At 38.4% G+C, this 19,767-nt stretch overlaps 1 protein-coding gene across 3 annotated transcripts in view; it reads right to left on the reverse strand.

The window, feature by feature from the left end:
* Positions 1-19,767, reverse strand: part of rgs20 (regulator of G protein signaling 20) — a 48,385-nt gene that overhangs the window by 16,363 nt on the left and 12,255 nt on the right. Inside the window, exon 1 of one of the 3 annotated variants that reach the window (XM_007260181.4) lies at positions 7,093-7,279. The exons of the other annotated variants lie outside the window; for them this stretch is intronic. Within the exon in view, the coding sequence (XP_007260243.1) occupies positions 7,093-7,155 (63 nt within the window). The 5' untranslated portion in view covers positions 7,156-7,279. Of the gene's footprint in view, positions 1-7,092; positions 7,280-19,767 lie in introns of those variants that run through there. 3 annotated transcript variants of the gene reach the window in all.

Genomic DNA, 19,767 nt, shown 5'->3' on the forward strand with positions numbered 1-19,767 from the left:
ATAGAAGAACAAAACTCTTTATTTGAATGTAATTACACCAACTTCATCTGCTGACTTGCCACAAACTCACCCTGATTTGCCACAGATTCCTCCCTCAAACAAAGTCTGCTGGCTAATCCTGCTGTGTACTGGCTGAGGTTCTCAACCAAAATGACTGAAATGGTGGATTTTCACCTTTTCATCTAGTGAGTGGGGCTCTGGTGGGGGTTGACGGGTGAGGGGGGATGTCAGGGTGGTTCTATGCAGTTTTCCTTGTTGTGACATCACAATAAAGAAGCATCCTCACGGTTAAAAGAAGCATACGATTCCTGACACCAAACTTTTTCAACTGATTAACAGAAAACAGATGGTTGGGTTTTTTTCAAATTTGAAGTGTTTATAGGGGCATTTGAGAGAAAAATGTAAATACAAAAGCACACAAAAGGTGAGGTTTGCATAATACATCCCCTTTAATCAATTTATTTATAATTTTATTCCTTTTATTACCCAAATTCTAATGACCCAATTCTCGTTAATACGAACACCCAGTAATATTATTGCCCCCAGCATTAAGAGGGCAAAGACCAGCACATGCCTCCTCGGATACATGTGGACGCTTTTCAAACTGACGATGAAAAAATATCAATAGCACGTATATAATATTTTGAGGAATATCAGAGGAAAGCACAGCTCTCCAGCTATGATATCATCTGCAAACAGACGCCTGTGCTGACCAACATTACATATTTAGAAGAGTGATGGGGTGATGTTTCCAGAAACCATACCTCCGAACCAAGATTGGTTTATGAATTGTTTCAATCGTATTAAATGTTAAATTTAAAACAGTTTAGAAAATATAACACATATAACTGAAGGGTTGGCTGTCAAAGTGCCTGTAATGAAGACCAAAGGTGGCATCTAACAAAATTGCATCCCACACCATGACACCAGACAAACCTTTCACCATGGCACCGCCCACAGTGCCTTCACATATAAAATTTTCAGAAATATACATATATTCCTTCCACTGTAACCAAAAATATATGTTTTTCACTTTATACCTGTTAGTGGTTTTAATATAAAAAAATAAAAATATGATAAAAAATATTCAAAATATGCAATACTAGACGAAATACAGTAAAATGTTTTGTGTTTGAATAGCATTTTTTTGTATATATTGATCAAATAGTAAGTACTCATAGGGCCCTATTTTAACAATATATATCAAACCAGTCAATTGTGTATTGTGCAGCTGGATTTAAGGCATGTCAGTATGTCTTTGGTATCATGAGGGCACAAAAAATATACCTTGCGCATCTCAAAAGACGTACTAACGATCTTAATTAATCGGGGGGGTGTTTTGGGCGTAACCTGAAATAAACCAATCAGCGTGTCTATAGGCATTCCGTTTGAGAGGCAGGTGCGCTCTGACTTTGGTGCGTTTGTATCTTAACAGTGCAGCACTTTGTGGAAAATGTTTTAGCAGCGTAAACACAACTGTCTCTCCAAGACACATCCCACAACCAAAACCCCTCCCACTACAGCCTAAACTCCAGTAATAATTAGCATGTCATAAGTGAATCAGCATAATCTGCCCCACACAGCAATCATACATTATTTAAGTCAAACTAACCGGAGATACATTTCACTACCAAGTGTAAATATATGGGGTTAAAATCTTGGATGCACTTTAGGTATAGTGGCGTGTAAAATATTTGCCTCCTTACAGATTTCTTTTGTTTTCGCATTTTTATCATACTTACATTTTTCAAATTATAAAACAAATTTAAAATCAAACATATATAACCTGAGTAAATATGAAAAACACCTTTAAAATGAGGATTTAAAGAAAAAAACTATTCAACAAACCACCCCTAAACTAACTGTGATTAATCACACTTTTTTAAAAACCAGGCCTGATTACTGTTAGAGCCAAACATTCAAGAAATCACACAAATAGAACCTTTCTGACAACATTAAGCAGCTAAAAGATCTCAAAAAGCAAGACATTATGCCCTGATCTGGAAAAATTCAAAAACCGATGATAAAACAAAGTCATTGATAATCTATCAGTCTGAAAAAGATTACAAAGTAATTTCTAAGTCTTTGGGACTGAAATTATTCCAAAAGGGCATGGACTACTCATCCAGGAGGTTACAACAGAACCCAGGCCTCTCTTGCTTAAGCTAAGGTAATTTATGTTAATGATTTAATAATAAGAAAGAGACTAGTCAAAAAACACTGCTGACCAAAAAGAGCACAATGTCTCATGTCACATTCGCCAAAAACATCTTGATGATCCCCAGGGCTTTGTGTAAATATTTTTTTGGATAGGGCCTTGTAGGTTTGGATAGTTTTTTTTCCTTTAATGAATAAAATTATCATTTAAATAGTGTTTTTTTATATTTACTAAGTTTTTTTTTGTCTGATATTAAAGTTTATTTGATAAAATATCAGTATGATAAAAATAGAAAAAATACAAAAAATCTCTGGGGCAAATACCTTTTCACGCCACTGTACAAGCCACCTGAAGTAACCAGGTGTAAACAGGTGTCTATAAATGTGGCATCATCAGTATTTGCCAGCATTGATGCAACATTTCTTCTTTACCAACCATTAATCTTTTAAAAGCTGCTGATTTTAATTAAAGCACTTCAGTTAACCCTTGTGTGGTGTTCATATTTTTGTTACTCGTTTACTTTGTTACTTGTTTTTAATTCAGCAAAATTAAGCAATTTTACATTAAAATGCTTTACACATGCTTGCTTCACCTAAATTGCAAGCAATATAAACAGCTTACATGGTTAATATTTGCCCTTTACCTTTCTTATGTTACATTTCTTTTAAAAAGTCCTACTCTTTTTTTTATTAGTTTTTTAATAAAATGTAAAAGAAAATGAATTAAACTCAAGATATGAGTAGAAAATGTGTTTATTTTCAAATTTACAAATGAAGCAATGTTTATTAGCCCTTGGCCAAACTTACTGTATGTAATATAAATTTGCGTGTGTGGGGGTACAGTGTGTGTTTATCGAAAATGTGTTTTGATATATGTTTTTCACAAAAAATGAGCCAATACCAATGAGTTTGAGTTAGAAAAAATATTTTTTTTTGTATCATTTGATGAAAAAATGAAAACAGGTCCCACAGACCCGAACACCACACAAGGGTTAAGATGACAAACAAAACAAGCTCTAATGCTATTAAAGACTCAAACACTGAACCGCAGGAATACACACACAGCTAACATCATCACGTCACTCATCGAGTGTGTGTTATTTCAGCCTGTAGATTTGTTACACACTAATAAAACAGGATTCTTTATTAAAGGTAAACATGGAACCGTAAAGGATCTCTTTCCCTACTTAGAACTGTCACGATAATTACATCATCCATATATTATCATTTAATATTTGGAAATTACCGTAATCATTTTTGGAGACATTGATATTGCCCTTTATGTTTACTTGTGTGCTGTTCACATGAGAATGCATGTTAGCACAATATTAGCTAGTCTTGCAAGTTAAAATAAACAAATAATTATTAAAAAGTTCTAATTAAAAGTTCATTGCTCTTCAAGAAGGTGTAATTGCATTATTATGATATTATATCATCAGTACATATCGGTGGCTAATTTTTATCACATTTTCTCCCCAATTTACAAGGTCAATTACCCAACCCACTCATTAGGACTCCCTCTAGAACTAGTGATGCCTCAACAACAGGAGGGTGAAGACTAGCACATGCCTCCTCTGATACATGTGAAGTCAGCCAATGCCTCTTTTTGAACTGCTGTTGGTGCAGCATTGCTGAGTAGCATCACAGTGCGCTCGGAGGAAAGTGCAGCGACTCGGTTCTGATACATCAGCTCACAGATGCTTTGTGCTGATCAACATCACCCTTTGAAGTGATGTGGGGAGAGAGCACCATCTACCCACCCAGAGAGAGCAAGGCCAATTGTGCTCTCTCAGGGCTCCAGCAGCTGATAGCAAGCTACATGACCGGGATTAGTGTGCCATATCACATGCAATAATATCAGCAAATAAATTGTAAAACAATAGTGTAAATGTAAAATACTTCCCTAGATTTTTGCAGTATAATTTAGGTACACTTTGATACTTTCCTAATCAAGTTTGTTAGTATAGAGCTGGGCAATTCTACGTTAAACCAGTATCTCAATTTTTTAAATAATTAATTTCTTTTTAAATTTTATTTCAAATTCTTATCCCATTTTCTCTTCAATTTACACGGCCAATTACCCAACCCACTCATTAGGACTCGCCCTATCACTAGTGATGCCCCAACACACCAGGAGGGTGAAGACTAGCACATGCCTCCTCCGACACATGTGAAGTCAGCTACCGCCTCTTTTCAAACTTGAGTTCTCCTCCATGTAGCTTTAATGTCACAGACTGGACAAGGCAGAGTCACATGACTCGTGTCAGTTTTTAAGGGAGTGAATTAAATATGTTACAGATGTGAAGAAAGAAGAAATAGAAACAACCAAATATCCAACATTAACAAGACTAAATTAATGAGAGATTCTCAATGGTTCTCATTGGTTTTGACATCAAGCAATTTTCAAAACACTGCCCAGACCTACAATAATACAAAGGTACAGTGGGGATGCTCAACTTAGCAATGGTCATAATCATTACCACAGACGGCGCTGTCTGTATGGTAAAGGTCCTATCACTATCCTATCACTACTTCCTTGCTCAAACTTTGATATATCACGCCGCCTTGCCGTGAGCATGCTGTTTTACTCCACTTACATGATAGTGTCTCGCAACTTATACAGGTGTGGGCATTCCCAAGTTATTCCCAAGGTAACACTTAGGGCCCAATTTTAGTGATCTATAGCACACTGGTCAATTCTACACAGTGGCGCTGGATTTAGGGCATGTCATGAGTCTTTGGTATCGTGAGGGCTCAAAAAATACACCTTACACTAGTGCTGGGCAGTATGCCGGTTTATTTGGTATACCGCACAGAGAACTAGAACCACAAGGATTTCTCTCATTTCATGGAACTATTAAAAATATTTTTTATATTTTGTAAAGGAAGTTCTCTTTTTAAGGTCTATTGTTCAACTCTTTAGCTGTTTTTCTGCTAATGATATTAAAGCCCAGTCATGCAAAAAATAATTTAAAAAAATATATAAAAAAATACAGTGAAACCGCTAGAATCTTGAAAAATAGAGTAATATGCATTTTTGACCATACCGCCCACCACTACCTTACGTGTACTAATTCTCTTAATTGCTTTGCTCTCTCTAAGTGGGTTGATGGCGCTTTCTTCCCACATCACTTCAAAGGGTGATGTCGCTTAGCACAAGGCGTCTGTGAGCTGATGTATCAGAACCGAGTCGCTGCGCTTTCCTCTGAGCGCACTGTGATGCTACTCAGCAATGTTGCATCAGCAGCAGTTTGAAAAGAGGTGGTGGCTGACTTCATATGTATCAGAGGAGGCATGTTCTAATCTTCACCCTCCTGGTGTTGTTGCATCACTTGTGATGGGGGATATACAGCTGAGTAGCTGCTGAACGAGTGGGACAATTGGCTTAGCTAAATTGGGAGATGAGAACAAATGACGGTGGTTGTGCTACTAAAATTCTGTACCCTATCGACTAGGCATGTCACAAATTATTTTTGTGAACAATATATCATCCCAGAAATTTTTGCAATAAACAATATTATTTTCAATTTAGGCCCATTATTTGAATGCCACTGACATAATTATGATAGTATTGCTGTTTACTGTTATATATTGGAACAAACACAAATAAAAAAATAAACACAATAGAGGATATCATGATTATTAAAAAATATTGAGGTTATGTTCTTTTTTGTACGATTCGTGATAATGTAATTATTGTGATAGGCATGAACATCTGACGGTTAAATGCTGTCAAGGTTCAAATTCTGTCAGTTGCGCATCTGTGTTTTCCGCCGCCAAGGTAGCAATGCACCATAAATCTTTCTTCCAGACCACCATAGGCCATTAGCGTAGATATATTCCTAAACTCTGTCGCTATCTGTAACCTAGACTGATTCGGATCGCAGTCTACCGCATAGTGTGCTTACTCGGTGACAGGAGGCAGTGGTGTTATCCACTGCGCTAGCTAAACGCTAGCTAAACCCACCAGCAGTCTCTTTGCAGTGATTGTAGCTGCTGAGAGCTGCTGAAGATCTGAGGTTGAGGTTCTTCAGCTTCCCTCAGGAATAGCATCCACTACATACATACATACACACACACACACTGCTCAGAGATGCTGGATGCTGGGATGAGATCTGGTGGTGGTGGTGAGAGGAGGAGGATGAGGAGGAGGAAATGAGGAGGAGGAGGAGGAAGAGGTAGAGGAGGATGAAGAGGAGATGTATGTGTGTGTGTGTGTGTTGGGGGGTAACCTAACTGCAGTCTGAGCTGATCTGAGCTTCTCATCATCCATTATCAAAGATGTTATCCACCACACCATCCATCCAGCTCTGTGAGACATTAAACCGAACCGGACCAAGCCATGTTTAATGTGAATAAACACAAAACCAAACACGACCCAGAGATCAGGCCTGGGTTCGCTGCACTGGGTGGGCTCCACACTTCCCTTCGTCCGTGTGTCCAGAAAACACATCACCCCCCCCCCCCCCCCCCACCCACCCCCATCTGACCCTGCCAGAGCCTAAATCCCCTGCTTCTCTCGACTGTAGGCAGCAGTGGGGACTGTACAGAGATGCTGGACCCCCAGAGTCTGAAGCACACAGAAGGAGAAGACCCCCAGCACCTCTCTCTCTCTCTCTGAGAGGGTCTTCTTCATCTTCATCATCTCGCGCTCAGCTAAGCAGCATCAGCCGGAATGAAAATGGAAGCAGAGGCTGGATCGTGCTGTACAGACACTGATCTGAGCTCAGTGACGGGTGACCGGAGACACGGAGAGGCTGGAGGAGAGGCAGACACAGCCCCCTGTCCGTCCTGAAGCCCCCCATCTCACACATGACACGCCGATTTCCACCATCAGAGAGCAAAACGCCACCCTCGACATCCATATGCTGCTCACACACACACGCACGCACACACACACACACTGATGGGAGGTAGACGAAGCACGCTACTCACACTTTCACCATGTATGCCCAGAGATAAGAGGTAATTCTTCGCCTTGATTACATCCGTGGGCATAAGGATTTTTCTCCGTTTTCCCTTTTTTGAGAGTCCGGCTGTTTTGCGGCACTGCGCATGCGCATCTCCGACTCTCTACCCCTCTCTCTCTCTCCCTGCCTTGTTCGCTCACACGCTATCACTCTCTCTCTCTCTGTGCGTTTCTCTCTCTCTAGCTTTCTCTCTGCCCCTCTCTCTCTCTTTCTAGCTCTCTCTCTCTCTTCGCTTTCTCTCTCTCCTTAGCTTTCTCTGCCTCTCTCTCGCTTTCTAGCTTTCTCTCTCTCTCTCACACACTATCTTTCTCTATTTCTATCTCTCTCTCACACACTATTTCTATCTGTCTCTGCCTCTTTTTCTCTCTCTCTTTCTAGCTCTCTCTCTCTCGCTTTCTCTCTCTCTTTAGCTTTCTCTACCTCTCTCTCGCTTTCTCTCTCTTTAGGTTTCTCTGCCTCTCTCTCGCTTTATCTATCTATCTATCTATCTATCTATCTATCTATCTATCTATCTATCTATCTATCTATCTATCTATCTATCTATCTGTTTCTCTATTGCTTTCTGTGCCTTTCCTTCTCTCTTTTTCTCAGTCTGCCTCTCACACTTTTTTCTAACTCTCACTAATCTCTCGCTCTCACACTCACACCATCTCTCTCGCTGTCTGTCTTTCCCTTTATCTTTCGATCTTTCTTTCTTTGTCTCTGTCTTTCTCTTTCTGCATATCTCTCTCTCTTTCTCTCTCTCTCTCACACACTATTTCCCTCTTTATTTTTTTCTCTCTCTCTGCCTCTCACTGTCTCTCTGTTTCTCTTTCTCTTCTTTCCCTCTACCTTTCTTTCTCTCTTTTTTAACTCTCTTTTGCTTTCTCTGCCTTTCCCTCTCTATTTTTCTAGCTCTCTCTCTTTCTGTCTCTCTCTCTCTCTGTTTCTCTCTCTCTCTAGTGCTCCCCTGATAGAAAAGGAAGATTGATAATTTTATGGTTGCATTAGGTATTTTAATTAACAAGCTTTAAACAACCTTTATTTGACATTGTGTAATAGGCATCAGTCTGTGTTGAAATCTTGACATTGAATCAATGTTCATTAAAAGGTTTTAAAAGGTGCTCCCTTGTCAAATGTCTGGTTCATTTTCACACTTGATGTATTTTGTTTTGGGAGGTGTGAACACAGTAATCGGACTTGTAACTATTCAGACCAAAACATTCCCACCAAAACACTTTGTCTGGTCTCAAACAAATTCCACCCAACTCTCAAATATACTCTATAGCTGTTCAGGTGCAGTTTAACCTGAATTGTTACCCAGACAATTACTACAGCTATTACCAAATACCATCTCTGCTGCTTCTCCATGCTAAACTGTACTGGACCTTCTTTCTCTGTTTACGTTCACTTGTGATTTTCCTTTTGTGAACCCAATTTAAGGAGGAAAACAAACTTGTTCAGACCAGAGAAACAAATTACAGGTATGAAAACACCCAGAATTTATATTTAGTATAACCAGCATAACCAATCAAGTTGTCCAGCATGGCCAGCATGACCAAGCTAAAAAGATACTAAAACAGTCAAATGTTCAATCCCTGCATTGTTTCACTTGATCTCGCAGTAAAATGTTCAATCCTTTTTGTACTGTTTTACTCATTGTTGGCCCCGCACTTCAACCTCTCACACAGTTTCACTTTCTAAAGTTTCAATCATTCTTAGCCATGTAAGTCAATTCCCCTCAATCAATTTCACTCATTCTATCAGTCAATTTTTTTCAACTTCTACCTATTTTGTGCAGCTATACTCCTTTTTTCAGATAGTCTCTCATCTTATTAGGCATTTACACATTTTTATAAAGACTGAGAATTAGGCATGTCATGCTAACCATTTTTGGATGATGTATTATCCCAGAAATCATTTCGATAAGACATGCAACACAGTATTACTATAATACAGTAACAATGCAGACATTTGCATTTACTTTGAAAAAAGCTACAGACTTCTAATCATTAAGACTATTTAGACATTGGTATTGAAATATAAAAATGTTTAAAAGTCCTAAATAAATACAACTAATCAAATAAAACCACAGATTCTAAACAAAGTTGTCATAATAACTCATTTGTGTTAATAGGATCTTCTTGCTAAACAAACAAACTTGGCTATACCGAGGTGAAGAAACATTTTTGAGGTTGGGAGCGCATCACCTTGTTCCGATTTCATTTTAAAGTAATGTTCCAGAATATTCCCACATAATGTCTGTTTGGTCTCTTGTTTTCTTTTACATCCCTAAACATCCCTAAAAAAAAGCCATTGGCTTCCTAAAAAAAGGTCTTTTTTCTGTTAATCAGTTGAAAGAATTGGTGTCAGAAATCATATGCTTCTATGAGCTGTTTGGATGGCACTCTTATTGTGATGTCACATTAAAAAAATCTTCATAAACCCCCCTGGCACCACCCTTCACCCACCAACCCCCACCAGATCAGTTGAAGAATCACCATTTTGGTAATTTTGAATGAGAACCTCAGACAGAACACAGCATGATTAGCCAGCAGACTTCTTCTGAAAGAGGGATCTTTACTTACTGTCTGTGGCAAATCAGCAGATAAGGGAGATATTAAAAATAAATACTTTTTTTCGTTTCTATCACAGTTAAGCATGAACTAGCTTGTTTGTGTTTTGCCAGTCAGCACAACCCAACACATGGGACATGGACAGAGCCCTGAAACTGGTAAGAATAGAGCTGGTGAAATCTCTTTATGTGAGAGTGATTTTGTGCAAATAACTTAATGAATATGTTTTGTGAAGCCCATAGACCTATTCTAACTTGTGTAAAAAGGGTATAACATGTCTTGTTAAAAACTAAAAATGTAGCAACCACTAGATTAGCCTCAAATAATCTGTAACATTCCTTCAATGCCAGATCACTGAAATATGTGATATAAGTAGGTAGACTACACCTTTAATAGAAAGCAAACTCTGTCCATGGTCCTGAAATCTAACAGCCTCATTTACTGTAGTTGTAAATGACGGAAGGATGACTTGCACTGATATGGAATACTGTATTGTCATGTCCCATGACTTTTGCCATGCTAAAGAAGCTAAAGAATACTGTACAGGCCGATGGGATTTAATAGTGTGAGGATTTCTGTATTGAAAATGGGTGTGATTTCCAGAGTTTGCCAGAGATGCTTGTCTGTTTGCACGGACAATTCTAGCCAGATGCCGCCAGTCACAATCATATTACCAGTACATATGACTGTACAGCTGGAATGGAACTCACAGATTTTTTTTTATTTGTGATATATAATCTTGCTTTATGCAGCGTTCAATATTTTTATTGAAACACAATCCCCTAAACTCTAAGACTCGCCCACAATTTGACTATGCTACCGCTTCATTACTCCATGTGGTGAAACTAATTGGTCGAATAAATATGCAAAACCTGCTGTGATTAATATTGATTGTCAAATTCTGTAAAACAGACACCAATATTTGTTCATTCTGGAGTATTTTTATCCTCTTCAGTAACACAGATGCTGTAAAATATCATATAAAAATGGTCTTGCAATGTTTTTAGTATTGCAGAATCACAGTATCATAATGTCATAATTATCGTGGGCAACAACATGGAAGTATCATATTGTTATATGCCCTGTGATTGCAACCTATTGTATACGTCTATCTAGCTTTACTTATACATGTGTGGGCATAACGCTCTATCTATCTATCTACATCTCTGGAAAAAAAAAATAAGAGACCACTTAAAAATGATGAGTTTCTTTGATTTTACCAAATTGAAAACCTCGGGAATATAATCGAGAGGAAGATGGATGATCACAAACCATCAAACCAAGCTGAACTGCTTGAATTTTTTTGCACCAGGATTGGCATAATGTTATCCAAAAGCAGTGTGTAAGACTGGTGGAGGAGAGAACATGCCACGATGCATGAAATCTATCTATCTATCTATCCATCCATCCATCCATCCATATAGATAAAAGGAAGCCTCCCATCTGAAATATGAAATGGTGCAAAAGCATCACTGATGGCAGTGGACCATGATGGCTTTCTACACACTGGTGCTGTACTGCCATCTGCTGCTCTTCTCTCGTATTGCAAAGAGAAGCCCTGCAGGCAGATCAGAGGAAAGCCTGAGAGAGTGCTATTGAGATGTGTGGCAGGAGGAAGCAGCCTATACTTATATGGAGTCTGGGGATGATTATAGTAAAGAGAAAGAGAGAGGGGGATAAGGAGTGGTGGGGGAGGGGTGGTAGAAAGGAAGAGTAGTAGTCAGAGAGAGAAAGAGAGAGAGAGCAGAGGAAAAGAGTGAATGTGTAAACTCTAGGTGGCACTGTGGGCCTATGTCCATACATATATTAACATATTCTTCTTTCATAATGTTTTTTATTTAAACACACAGATATTCTGCTGAATATTTGTGTTGTAGGATCCTCTGCAGGATGAGTGCAGTATTATGTAGCTCTCATATAGTCTTTAAAATAGGTTTATTTATTTTAGCTTACTTACTCGTATTTGTAGATGTTTTAAATAAGCTTCTAGCTGTTAAGCATGATGGAAATGATATTATTTATATTATATATTACATTAAGAGTGTATACAGTATATAACTGATTTTATGGCCGGCTTTCAATTGCTGTATGTCTTGTAATGCAAAATGCAAAAGTAGGAACAAGTCAGTACCATGGACAGCAGCCCCACCTAAAATCCAACCAACTAGATAGATGGATGGATGGGTGGATGGATGGATGGATAGATGGATATACATATAGATAGATATATAGATTCATTTGTAACATTTATTTGCAGAAAATAAGAAATCAATATTTGGCGGAATAACCCTGGTTTTTAGTTACAGTTTTCAGGCATCTTGGCATCATGTTCTCCTCCACCAGTCTTACATACTGCTTTTGGATAACCTTATGCCACTACTGGTGCAAAAAAATTCTATCAGTTCAGCTTGGTTTGATGGCTTATGGTCATCCTTCTTCCTCTTGATTATATTTCAGATGTTTTCAATTTGGTAAAATCAAAGAAATTCATATTTTTAAGTGGTCTCTTATTTTATTTTTCCAGAGCTGTAGACTATACTACACCATATTGTCGCTGTCCAATGAAAAACAAGTATATCCGTATTTGTGGATTTTTAGTTTACCACATAATTTGAACGGACAAACTGTCTCTTACACTGTGCCGAAGTTTCTTGATGAACGGACCAATAGAAATACTTTAAAATTACCTAAAATAAACTCTTCTTACACTGACGTCCATTGAAAGTTTAGAAGGTTTTTTCTCTCTCCTGTAAAGTTGCTGTTTTGGAGATATTGTTTTTTATTGGACAGCTACACATATAACCTTGTTAGAAAAAAATGGTTGCAAAAATTGTAAAAGTAAAAATATGCAATGCTTTTTGTCTACCAGCAACAATAAATGAAGACAATTGTGACTGATATGAGCAATATTAATGGAGCTACATGAACATAAGTAGTGTATAACTCTTTTGTAATGCATATGTAACACCGCATGCAGAATACCTCGTTATAGAGGTTCCTAATGGTGTCCTGTGATAATCCATCCAGTCTGGGATAGGTCTGGTGTAACAGCTGACCGTGGCATAGTATTTGTGTCATCAAGGCAAACTCTTGAGCCAGCAGCATGTGGATGAGCACTGTCCTGTCGGAATAGCACACCTGAGTGTACGTTTAGAAAAGGAAAACCCACTGGTTTTAGGGTTTTATTGAACACAACATGTTAACATTCACAGTGAGAGTGAAAAAAGTATGTGAACCCCCTTGAAGTTTGCAAAAGAGCACCTGGATGTTCCACGGCACTACTGGCTAAATATACTGTGGACAGATGAAACCAAAATTAAGTTGTTTGGAAGGAACACACAGCGCTATGTGTGGAGAAAAAAGGCACAGCACACCATCACCAAAACCTCATCCCAACTGTGAAACATGGTGGAGGGGGCATCATGGTTTGGGGCTGCTTTGGTTTGTCGTCATCAACGAAAATAATTATTCCCAAGTTTACCAAGACATTTTGCAGGAAAACTTAAGACCATCTGTCCACCAACTGAAGCTCAACAGAGGATGGATGATGCAACAGGACAACGACCCAAAACATAGAATTAAATCAACAAACGAACGGCTTCAACAGAAGAAAATACGCCTTCTGGAGAGTCCTGACCTCAACCCAATTGAGATGCTGTTGCACAACATTTGAGCCTTTGTTTTATATTGTATAGTATATTCATAGAGCATTGGACTGGCAAGAAATCATCCCAAAAAATCCTATACTATCAGTTACACTTCCCCATTTACCTACAAATACAGTTGCAAGAAAAAGTATGTGAACCCTTTAGGATTTGATCATTAAATTTGTTCTGATCTTCATCTAAGTCACAACAATAGACAAACACATTCTGCTTAAACTAATACCACATAAAAAATATATATTTGCATGCTTTTATTGAACACAACATGTTAACATTCACAGTGAGGGTGGAAAAAGTATGTGAACCCCCTTGAAGTTTGCAAAAGAGCATCTGGATGTTTCACAGCATTACTGGCTAAATATACTGTTACTGTTACATAATTTCATTATTTCATAATTTTATCACCTTCATTAAAACCTCATCCCAACTATGAAACATGGTGGAGGGGGCATCATGGTTTGGTGCTGCTTTGCTGCCTGGACAGATTGTCGTCATCAACGAAAAAATTAATTCCCAAGTTTACCCAGACATTTAGCAGAAAACCTTAAGATCAAATGCCTGCCAACTGAAGCTCAGACCAGCATCAGAGGATGGATGATGCAACAGGACAACGACCCAAAACATAGAAGTACATCAACAACCGAATGACTTTAACAGAAGAAAATACTCCTTATGGTGAGTCCTGACCTCAACCCAATTGAGATGCTGTGGCATCATGACCTCAAGAGAGCGATTCACACCAGATATCCCAAGAATATATCTGAACTGAAACAGTTTTGTGAAGAGGAATGGATCCTTGTGCAGGTCTGATCTGCAACTACAGTTGAGGTTTTTGCTGCTTAAGGAGCGTCAACCAGTTATTAAATTCAAAGGTTTATATACTTTTACCACTCTTACTGTGAATGTTAACATGTTGTGTTTAATAAAACCATGCAAACATATATTTTGTGTGGTATTATTTTAAGCAGACTGTGTTTGTCTATTGTTGTGACTGATCTCATACAGTATATGTGCATATATTACATTTCTGGCATGAGTATTTAAGAAGCAAGCACAGTTCATTGTTTGCTCTTCACTGTGTTCAGTCTCTGAATATTTGGTTGAATGTGTGAAACGCCTGATTATGGCTTAAAGCTAAGTTACTATTTCCATCCATAAATTACTGCTCTGCCTCTGCTTGCCATTTAAATTCCATTGACGATATCAACCAGTTTTTATTCAGAACAACCCCTCTTAAATGAAACATCTGCCTTGCACCAGTCTCTTAAAGTGTCTTTAAGGTCAGCACTGACTCAAAGCTGTGATTGCTGACCTTTGATATAATTGCACCCTCAAACTTGTTGCAGGGAAAAAGCTGGAGAACAAAAGTTGGTTTAAGGTTTAGACCAGTAGAAAATCGGTCGTACTGGGAAAGTAATTACTGTGTGTTTGTGTGTGTAAGGATTTGTTGTGGGATAATACTTTATATTGCAGAAGCCTGTGTTAAAAACAAGTTTTCCACCAGCACTAGTAATGCCACAAACAGTAGGAGGGTGAATGCTAGCACATGCCTCCTCCGATACATGTCTTCAAATACCTGCCGATACTGTTTAACTGGGTACACTGTTGAGTTCATATTCATATAATAAACAACTGTTTAACAATGTTCTGTTGTAAAACTGAAGAACATGGTGCATCTTGGGATACCCTATGGAAATAACAGTCTCCTGTATATATAAAACAGCAACATTTGAGGCGAAAATAGGTGGTTCTATGTAATTCCTAGTTACTGCTTTGTTGTAAGACTAAACACCAGGCAAAAACACAGAAATCTTCCACATGCAGAAGCTTTCAAAATTTTACCCAATTATTAGACTGTAAAAAGTAACATATGGGGCCTTATTTTAGCAATTTATAGTGCATCAGTCAATTGTGCATCGTGCAGGTTGTCTGGGTGCCTTTGGTATCGTGAGGGCACGAAAAACACGCAAAAGGCATGAACTAATTTTCATAATTATTCATGGGTGTGTTTTGGGTGTAACGTAAAATAAACCAATCAGTGTGACAGTTGCCTTTCCCTTTAAGAGGCAGGTTGCGCACTGACTTTGACACATTTGTATCTTAACAGCGCAGCGCTTTTGAGCATCTCAGCAGAGGATACTGTCTGCAATTTCATGCTGTAAAGGTATGCCAGCAGCTTATTCAATGTTATTTTATTCTTTATTCTGTTTATTGTTGAGGTAAAAGGTCTGTATGTGTGTGTAACAAGCCTCTGTAATGCGGCACTCCTGCATGGCTAAGATAGGATTGGGCGGCTTGACTGTTTGACTGTTGTCAGGGTTTTATTCAGTCAATGGAGCACCTGTATTTCTCAACGCCAAGATAAGAGACATGTCAGATATTTACCTGAACACACCTCACTTCCACACCACCACGCCCATTGGTGTAAATATATTTCTAAACTCTGATGCTATTTTAATGGTACGAGGGCAATGCCTGAAAATAACCTGTTATAAGGGTGTAAGATAGCAAAGAGCACCGCGACCCTCGTTGCGCAGGAAAAACAATAGGGCTTATAGAATCCAGTCAATACATTTGAAGCAACAGTTTGCTTTCACGTGTTTGTCTATTGTAATATTTCTCAGTAGAAAACTGATGGATTGTCTACTCCAGGTGGGGGATGAGTGCTTGCCCCAAGTAAAGGAGATTAAGTATCTCGGGGTCTTGTTAACGAGTGAGGGAAGGACGGGCCATGAGATAGGCCGGAAAATAAGCTCAGCAGGACGGTATTGCACTCGCTTTCCCGCACTGTTCTGACAAAAAGGGAGCTAAGCAAAAAAGCAAAGCTCTCGATCTACCAATCTATCTTTGTTCCTACTCTCACCTATGGTCATGAGCGATAGGTCATGACCGAACAAATGTCAGATTAAGTAGTTATCTTCGCTTTGTGTTGTACTCAGGAGACTGGCAACACTACATGTTAGTTACCGACCAATCATCGCCCACTTCCTGCTAAGTTCGTAGGTCATCACGGTGGAGGAGGATAGAATCTGACAATCATGGCTACAGAAGCAAAAAGAAGAGGCACAAGCGACTGTGTGCTCCTTCCTGGGTGACCCAAAGAGGACATCCCGGGCTGTGTGTAACTTACTCCAGAGAGAACTTCGTCGCCGTCCAATGAAGAACACTTATTTCTAACACAGCAACTTTACGGGAGAGAGAAAAAACCTTGTAAACTTTCAATGGAAGTCAATGTATGTAAAAAGAGTTTATTCCAGGTCATTCTGAAGAGTTTCTATTGGTTCGTTCATCAAGAAATTTTGGCACAGTGTAGAGGACAGTTTGTCTGTTCAAATGATGTAGTAAACTAAAAATCGGCAAAAATGGAGATAAGTGTTTTTCATTGGACAGTGATGACTTGAGGTATGGTAAAAATGCAGCTACTTTAGCTAGGTTTCAGTGCATGTAAACAGAATATTTCATAAATAAAGTAGATTATTAGATTATTATTAGATTATTTTTCTGTTTCTCTGGTCCAGAGAACTGCAGGAGCACCGTCCTGCTTTCTTTTCACCATGTTTACATCTGTGCACCACAGTACTCTGTCTTCTTATTGGTCAGCGTCAGGAAACACATCGAGGAGCATGTCAAACTAGGCGATGAAATACCAAAAATTCTAACATGCTAGTCTTTTCGTTGGACGCTCCGAGGGCGTCGCTCACGTTAAAATACAGCTCTTTGAGTGTGTCATACTACACGAACCTTTGTGGCTTGCGACACTGTAATTCAGATCCGACACAGGCAATTTGTCGGCTCCGACAAAATTGGGTCAAAATCGGGCTAAATTCTTGTAGTCTGATCTGGGCATTAGAGATAGGGTGAGAAACTCAGTCATCTGCAAAGGGACTCGGAGTAGAACCGCTGTCAGTCGAGGTGGTTTGGGCATTTGATGAGGATGCCACCAGGACCACGGGGCAGACCGAGGACAAGGTGGAGAGATTATATCTAGGGATACCCCAGTCAGAGTTGAAAGATGTTGCCTGGGACGGGGAAGTTTGGGGCTCTTTGCTAGAACTGCTACCCCCAAGACCTGACTTTAGATAAGCGGTGGACGATAGTTGGATGGATGGACTACATCTATTGTGTTGGACCCTGTCATTCTTTATTTGCATAATATTTGTGCCCCCCACCCCTAACTTACCATCAGTGTGGATTCTTTCCTATCAGGTCTACCTTCCCTTGGGATTACATTCATACTTCATCTAATATTTGAATGCCTGGCCGCAGTGTTGTAGGTCATAAGAGCAAGTTACTCTTGTCTTTACTGCAAAGCATGATTGAATGCAATAACTTTGCAGTGTTTCTGTTTCTGTATATTTTAAATAATAAATAATAAATAATTTAAAAAATAATAATAATAATTTATTTATGACAAAATTTACTCTAGAAAAGCTGTAATACTCTGTAATTTGTTTACAGTAAATTACCTATTCTTATTAGATTATATGCTGTCTCAAAATAAATTCCTATAATTTTACAACTCTTTTTTGACAACTTTTTTTTAAACTTTTTTTTTAACTTACTATAAAATGCTCAACAAGCTTTTAAACTGTAATTACTGGTGAAAACCTTCTAACACCAAAGGTCAGCCAAGTGTTTTCACACCAACCTTATTTGGTTTGAACCTTTAGCCCTTTTAGTTTGGTGCAAACCAAAATAACATTTAACAAACCAAATTGTGGAACAAACTGTCTTGACTAAATAGTGCTGAACATTGCATTTTAATAGCTGTAATTAATGATATATATGCATTTAAAAGTGCTCCCGGAAACAGCTGGAATGTCTCATGAGTCAACCTTAAGCTAAAAGTGTCTTTCCTCAGGGGACGGTGGCAGCGCTCTGAAAGGTCAGAAGAGCTCAGAGTGCACAGACGCCTGTTTAAAGGGTCATTTCCTGTGAGAATCACGAAGGTGCCCACATGCTTTTAAAATGACTCCATTATAATAAAACACATCGGCTCTGAATAATGATTAACACAGCAAAGGAGTTATAATTAAACAGTCTCTCCTCTTTAATTTTATATTTACACATATACTGAAGTTACTGAGACCTTCAGGTGGCCACAAAGATACATTTGTAAGGGAAAACTGTAGAATAAGCTGAGATGTCTCATATAAGTCCTGTTTTAATATATACATATATAATATATAGTGAGTGCTTGAGCCAGTATGTTCTTAAGTTGTTCATAATGGAGAAGAAATCCTCTGATTCCACCCTCTGCCCTTTACCCAGTGCTACTGGCGCATCTCCATAAATTAGAATATCATCAAAAACTTCATTTATTTAATTACTTTAATTAAAAAAGTGAAATTCATTATGTGAATGTTGATGATTATTGCTTACAGCTAGTGAAACCACAAAAAAAGTCACAATTTTGGACACATAGTATGGTGAAACCAACTCTGATCAGCACTGCCCTAAAAAAAAAGGAAGACCAAGAGTTGCCTCTTTTGCTCATGATAAGTTCATCAAAGTTACCAGAGTGTCCAAACTTTTGACTAGTACTGTATTTACAGTATATGCTCTCAGTACCTTGAAGTGCTGCATCAATGCAGTGTGGCATTAAGACACGATAATCAGCCTGTGGCACTGCTGTGGTGTTACGGACGCCCAGGTTACTTTGAAAGCGGCTCATCTTCAGCTCATCTTCAATGTTGGGTCTGGTGTCTCTCATATTCTTCTACGGACAATACCCAATAGATTCTCTATGTCTGCTGAGCAATCAAGCACAGTATTGCTGTGGCTATACTATAATGCTTGTCAAAAGAGGGAAGCATGAAGTGCTGTAAAAGTTCCTGGTAGAAGCTGCACATTGGAATTGATATAACACAGTGGAGCAACACCATCAGATGACATGGCTCTCCAAACCATCACTGATTTTGGAAACTTCACACTAGATTACCTTCTTTTGAACATAGGACTTGTTTAGACCTGTTCAAGCAACTGTCCAGTGCTTTTTTCTCTCCTTGGCTCAAGTAAGACTCTTGAACAGAGGTGGAAAGTAATGAATTACATTTACTCAAGTTACTTTAATTAAGTAGATTTTATGGGTAATTTGTAATTTTTAAAGTAGTTTTTAAAATAGGTAATTTTACTTTTACTCAAGTACATTTTGACACAAGTAATTTACTTTGCTACACTGGAAAACTCCCAATTACTAAGTAAAAAAACATGTTAAAAAAACATGTAAATAGCATAAGCTATAAGCATAGCAATGGCAAGGTAAAAAATAATAATGAACTGTAAAACTATAAAATTACAATTTATAGTCACATATATTACCATAACTTTTTAATAGTAAAGAAAAAAATGGATCGTAGAAACCTATGCCACCTGTTTTATGGGGGGTCTGAACAAATACTGCCTGAAAGGTCCAAATTA

This window comes from Astyanax mexicanus, chromosome 8 (genome assembly GCF_023375975.1).
Source record: "Astyanax mexicanus isolate ESR-SI-001 chromosome 8, AstMex3_surface, whole genome shotgun sequence".
In the NCBI taxonomy this organism is placed as follows: Eukaryota; Metazoa; Chordata; class Actinopteri; order Characiformes; family Acestrorhamphidae; genus Astyanax; species Astyanax mexicanus.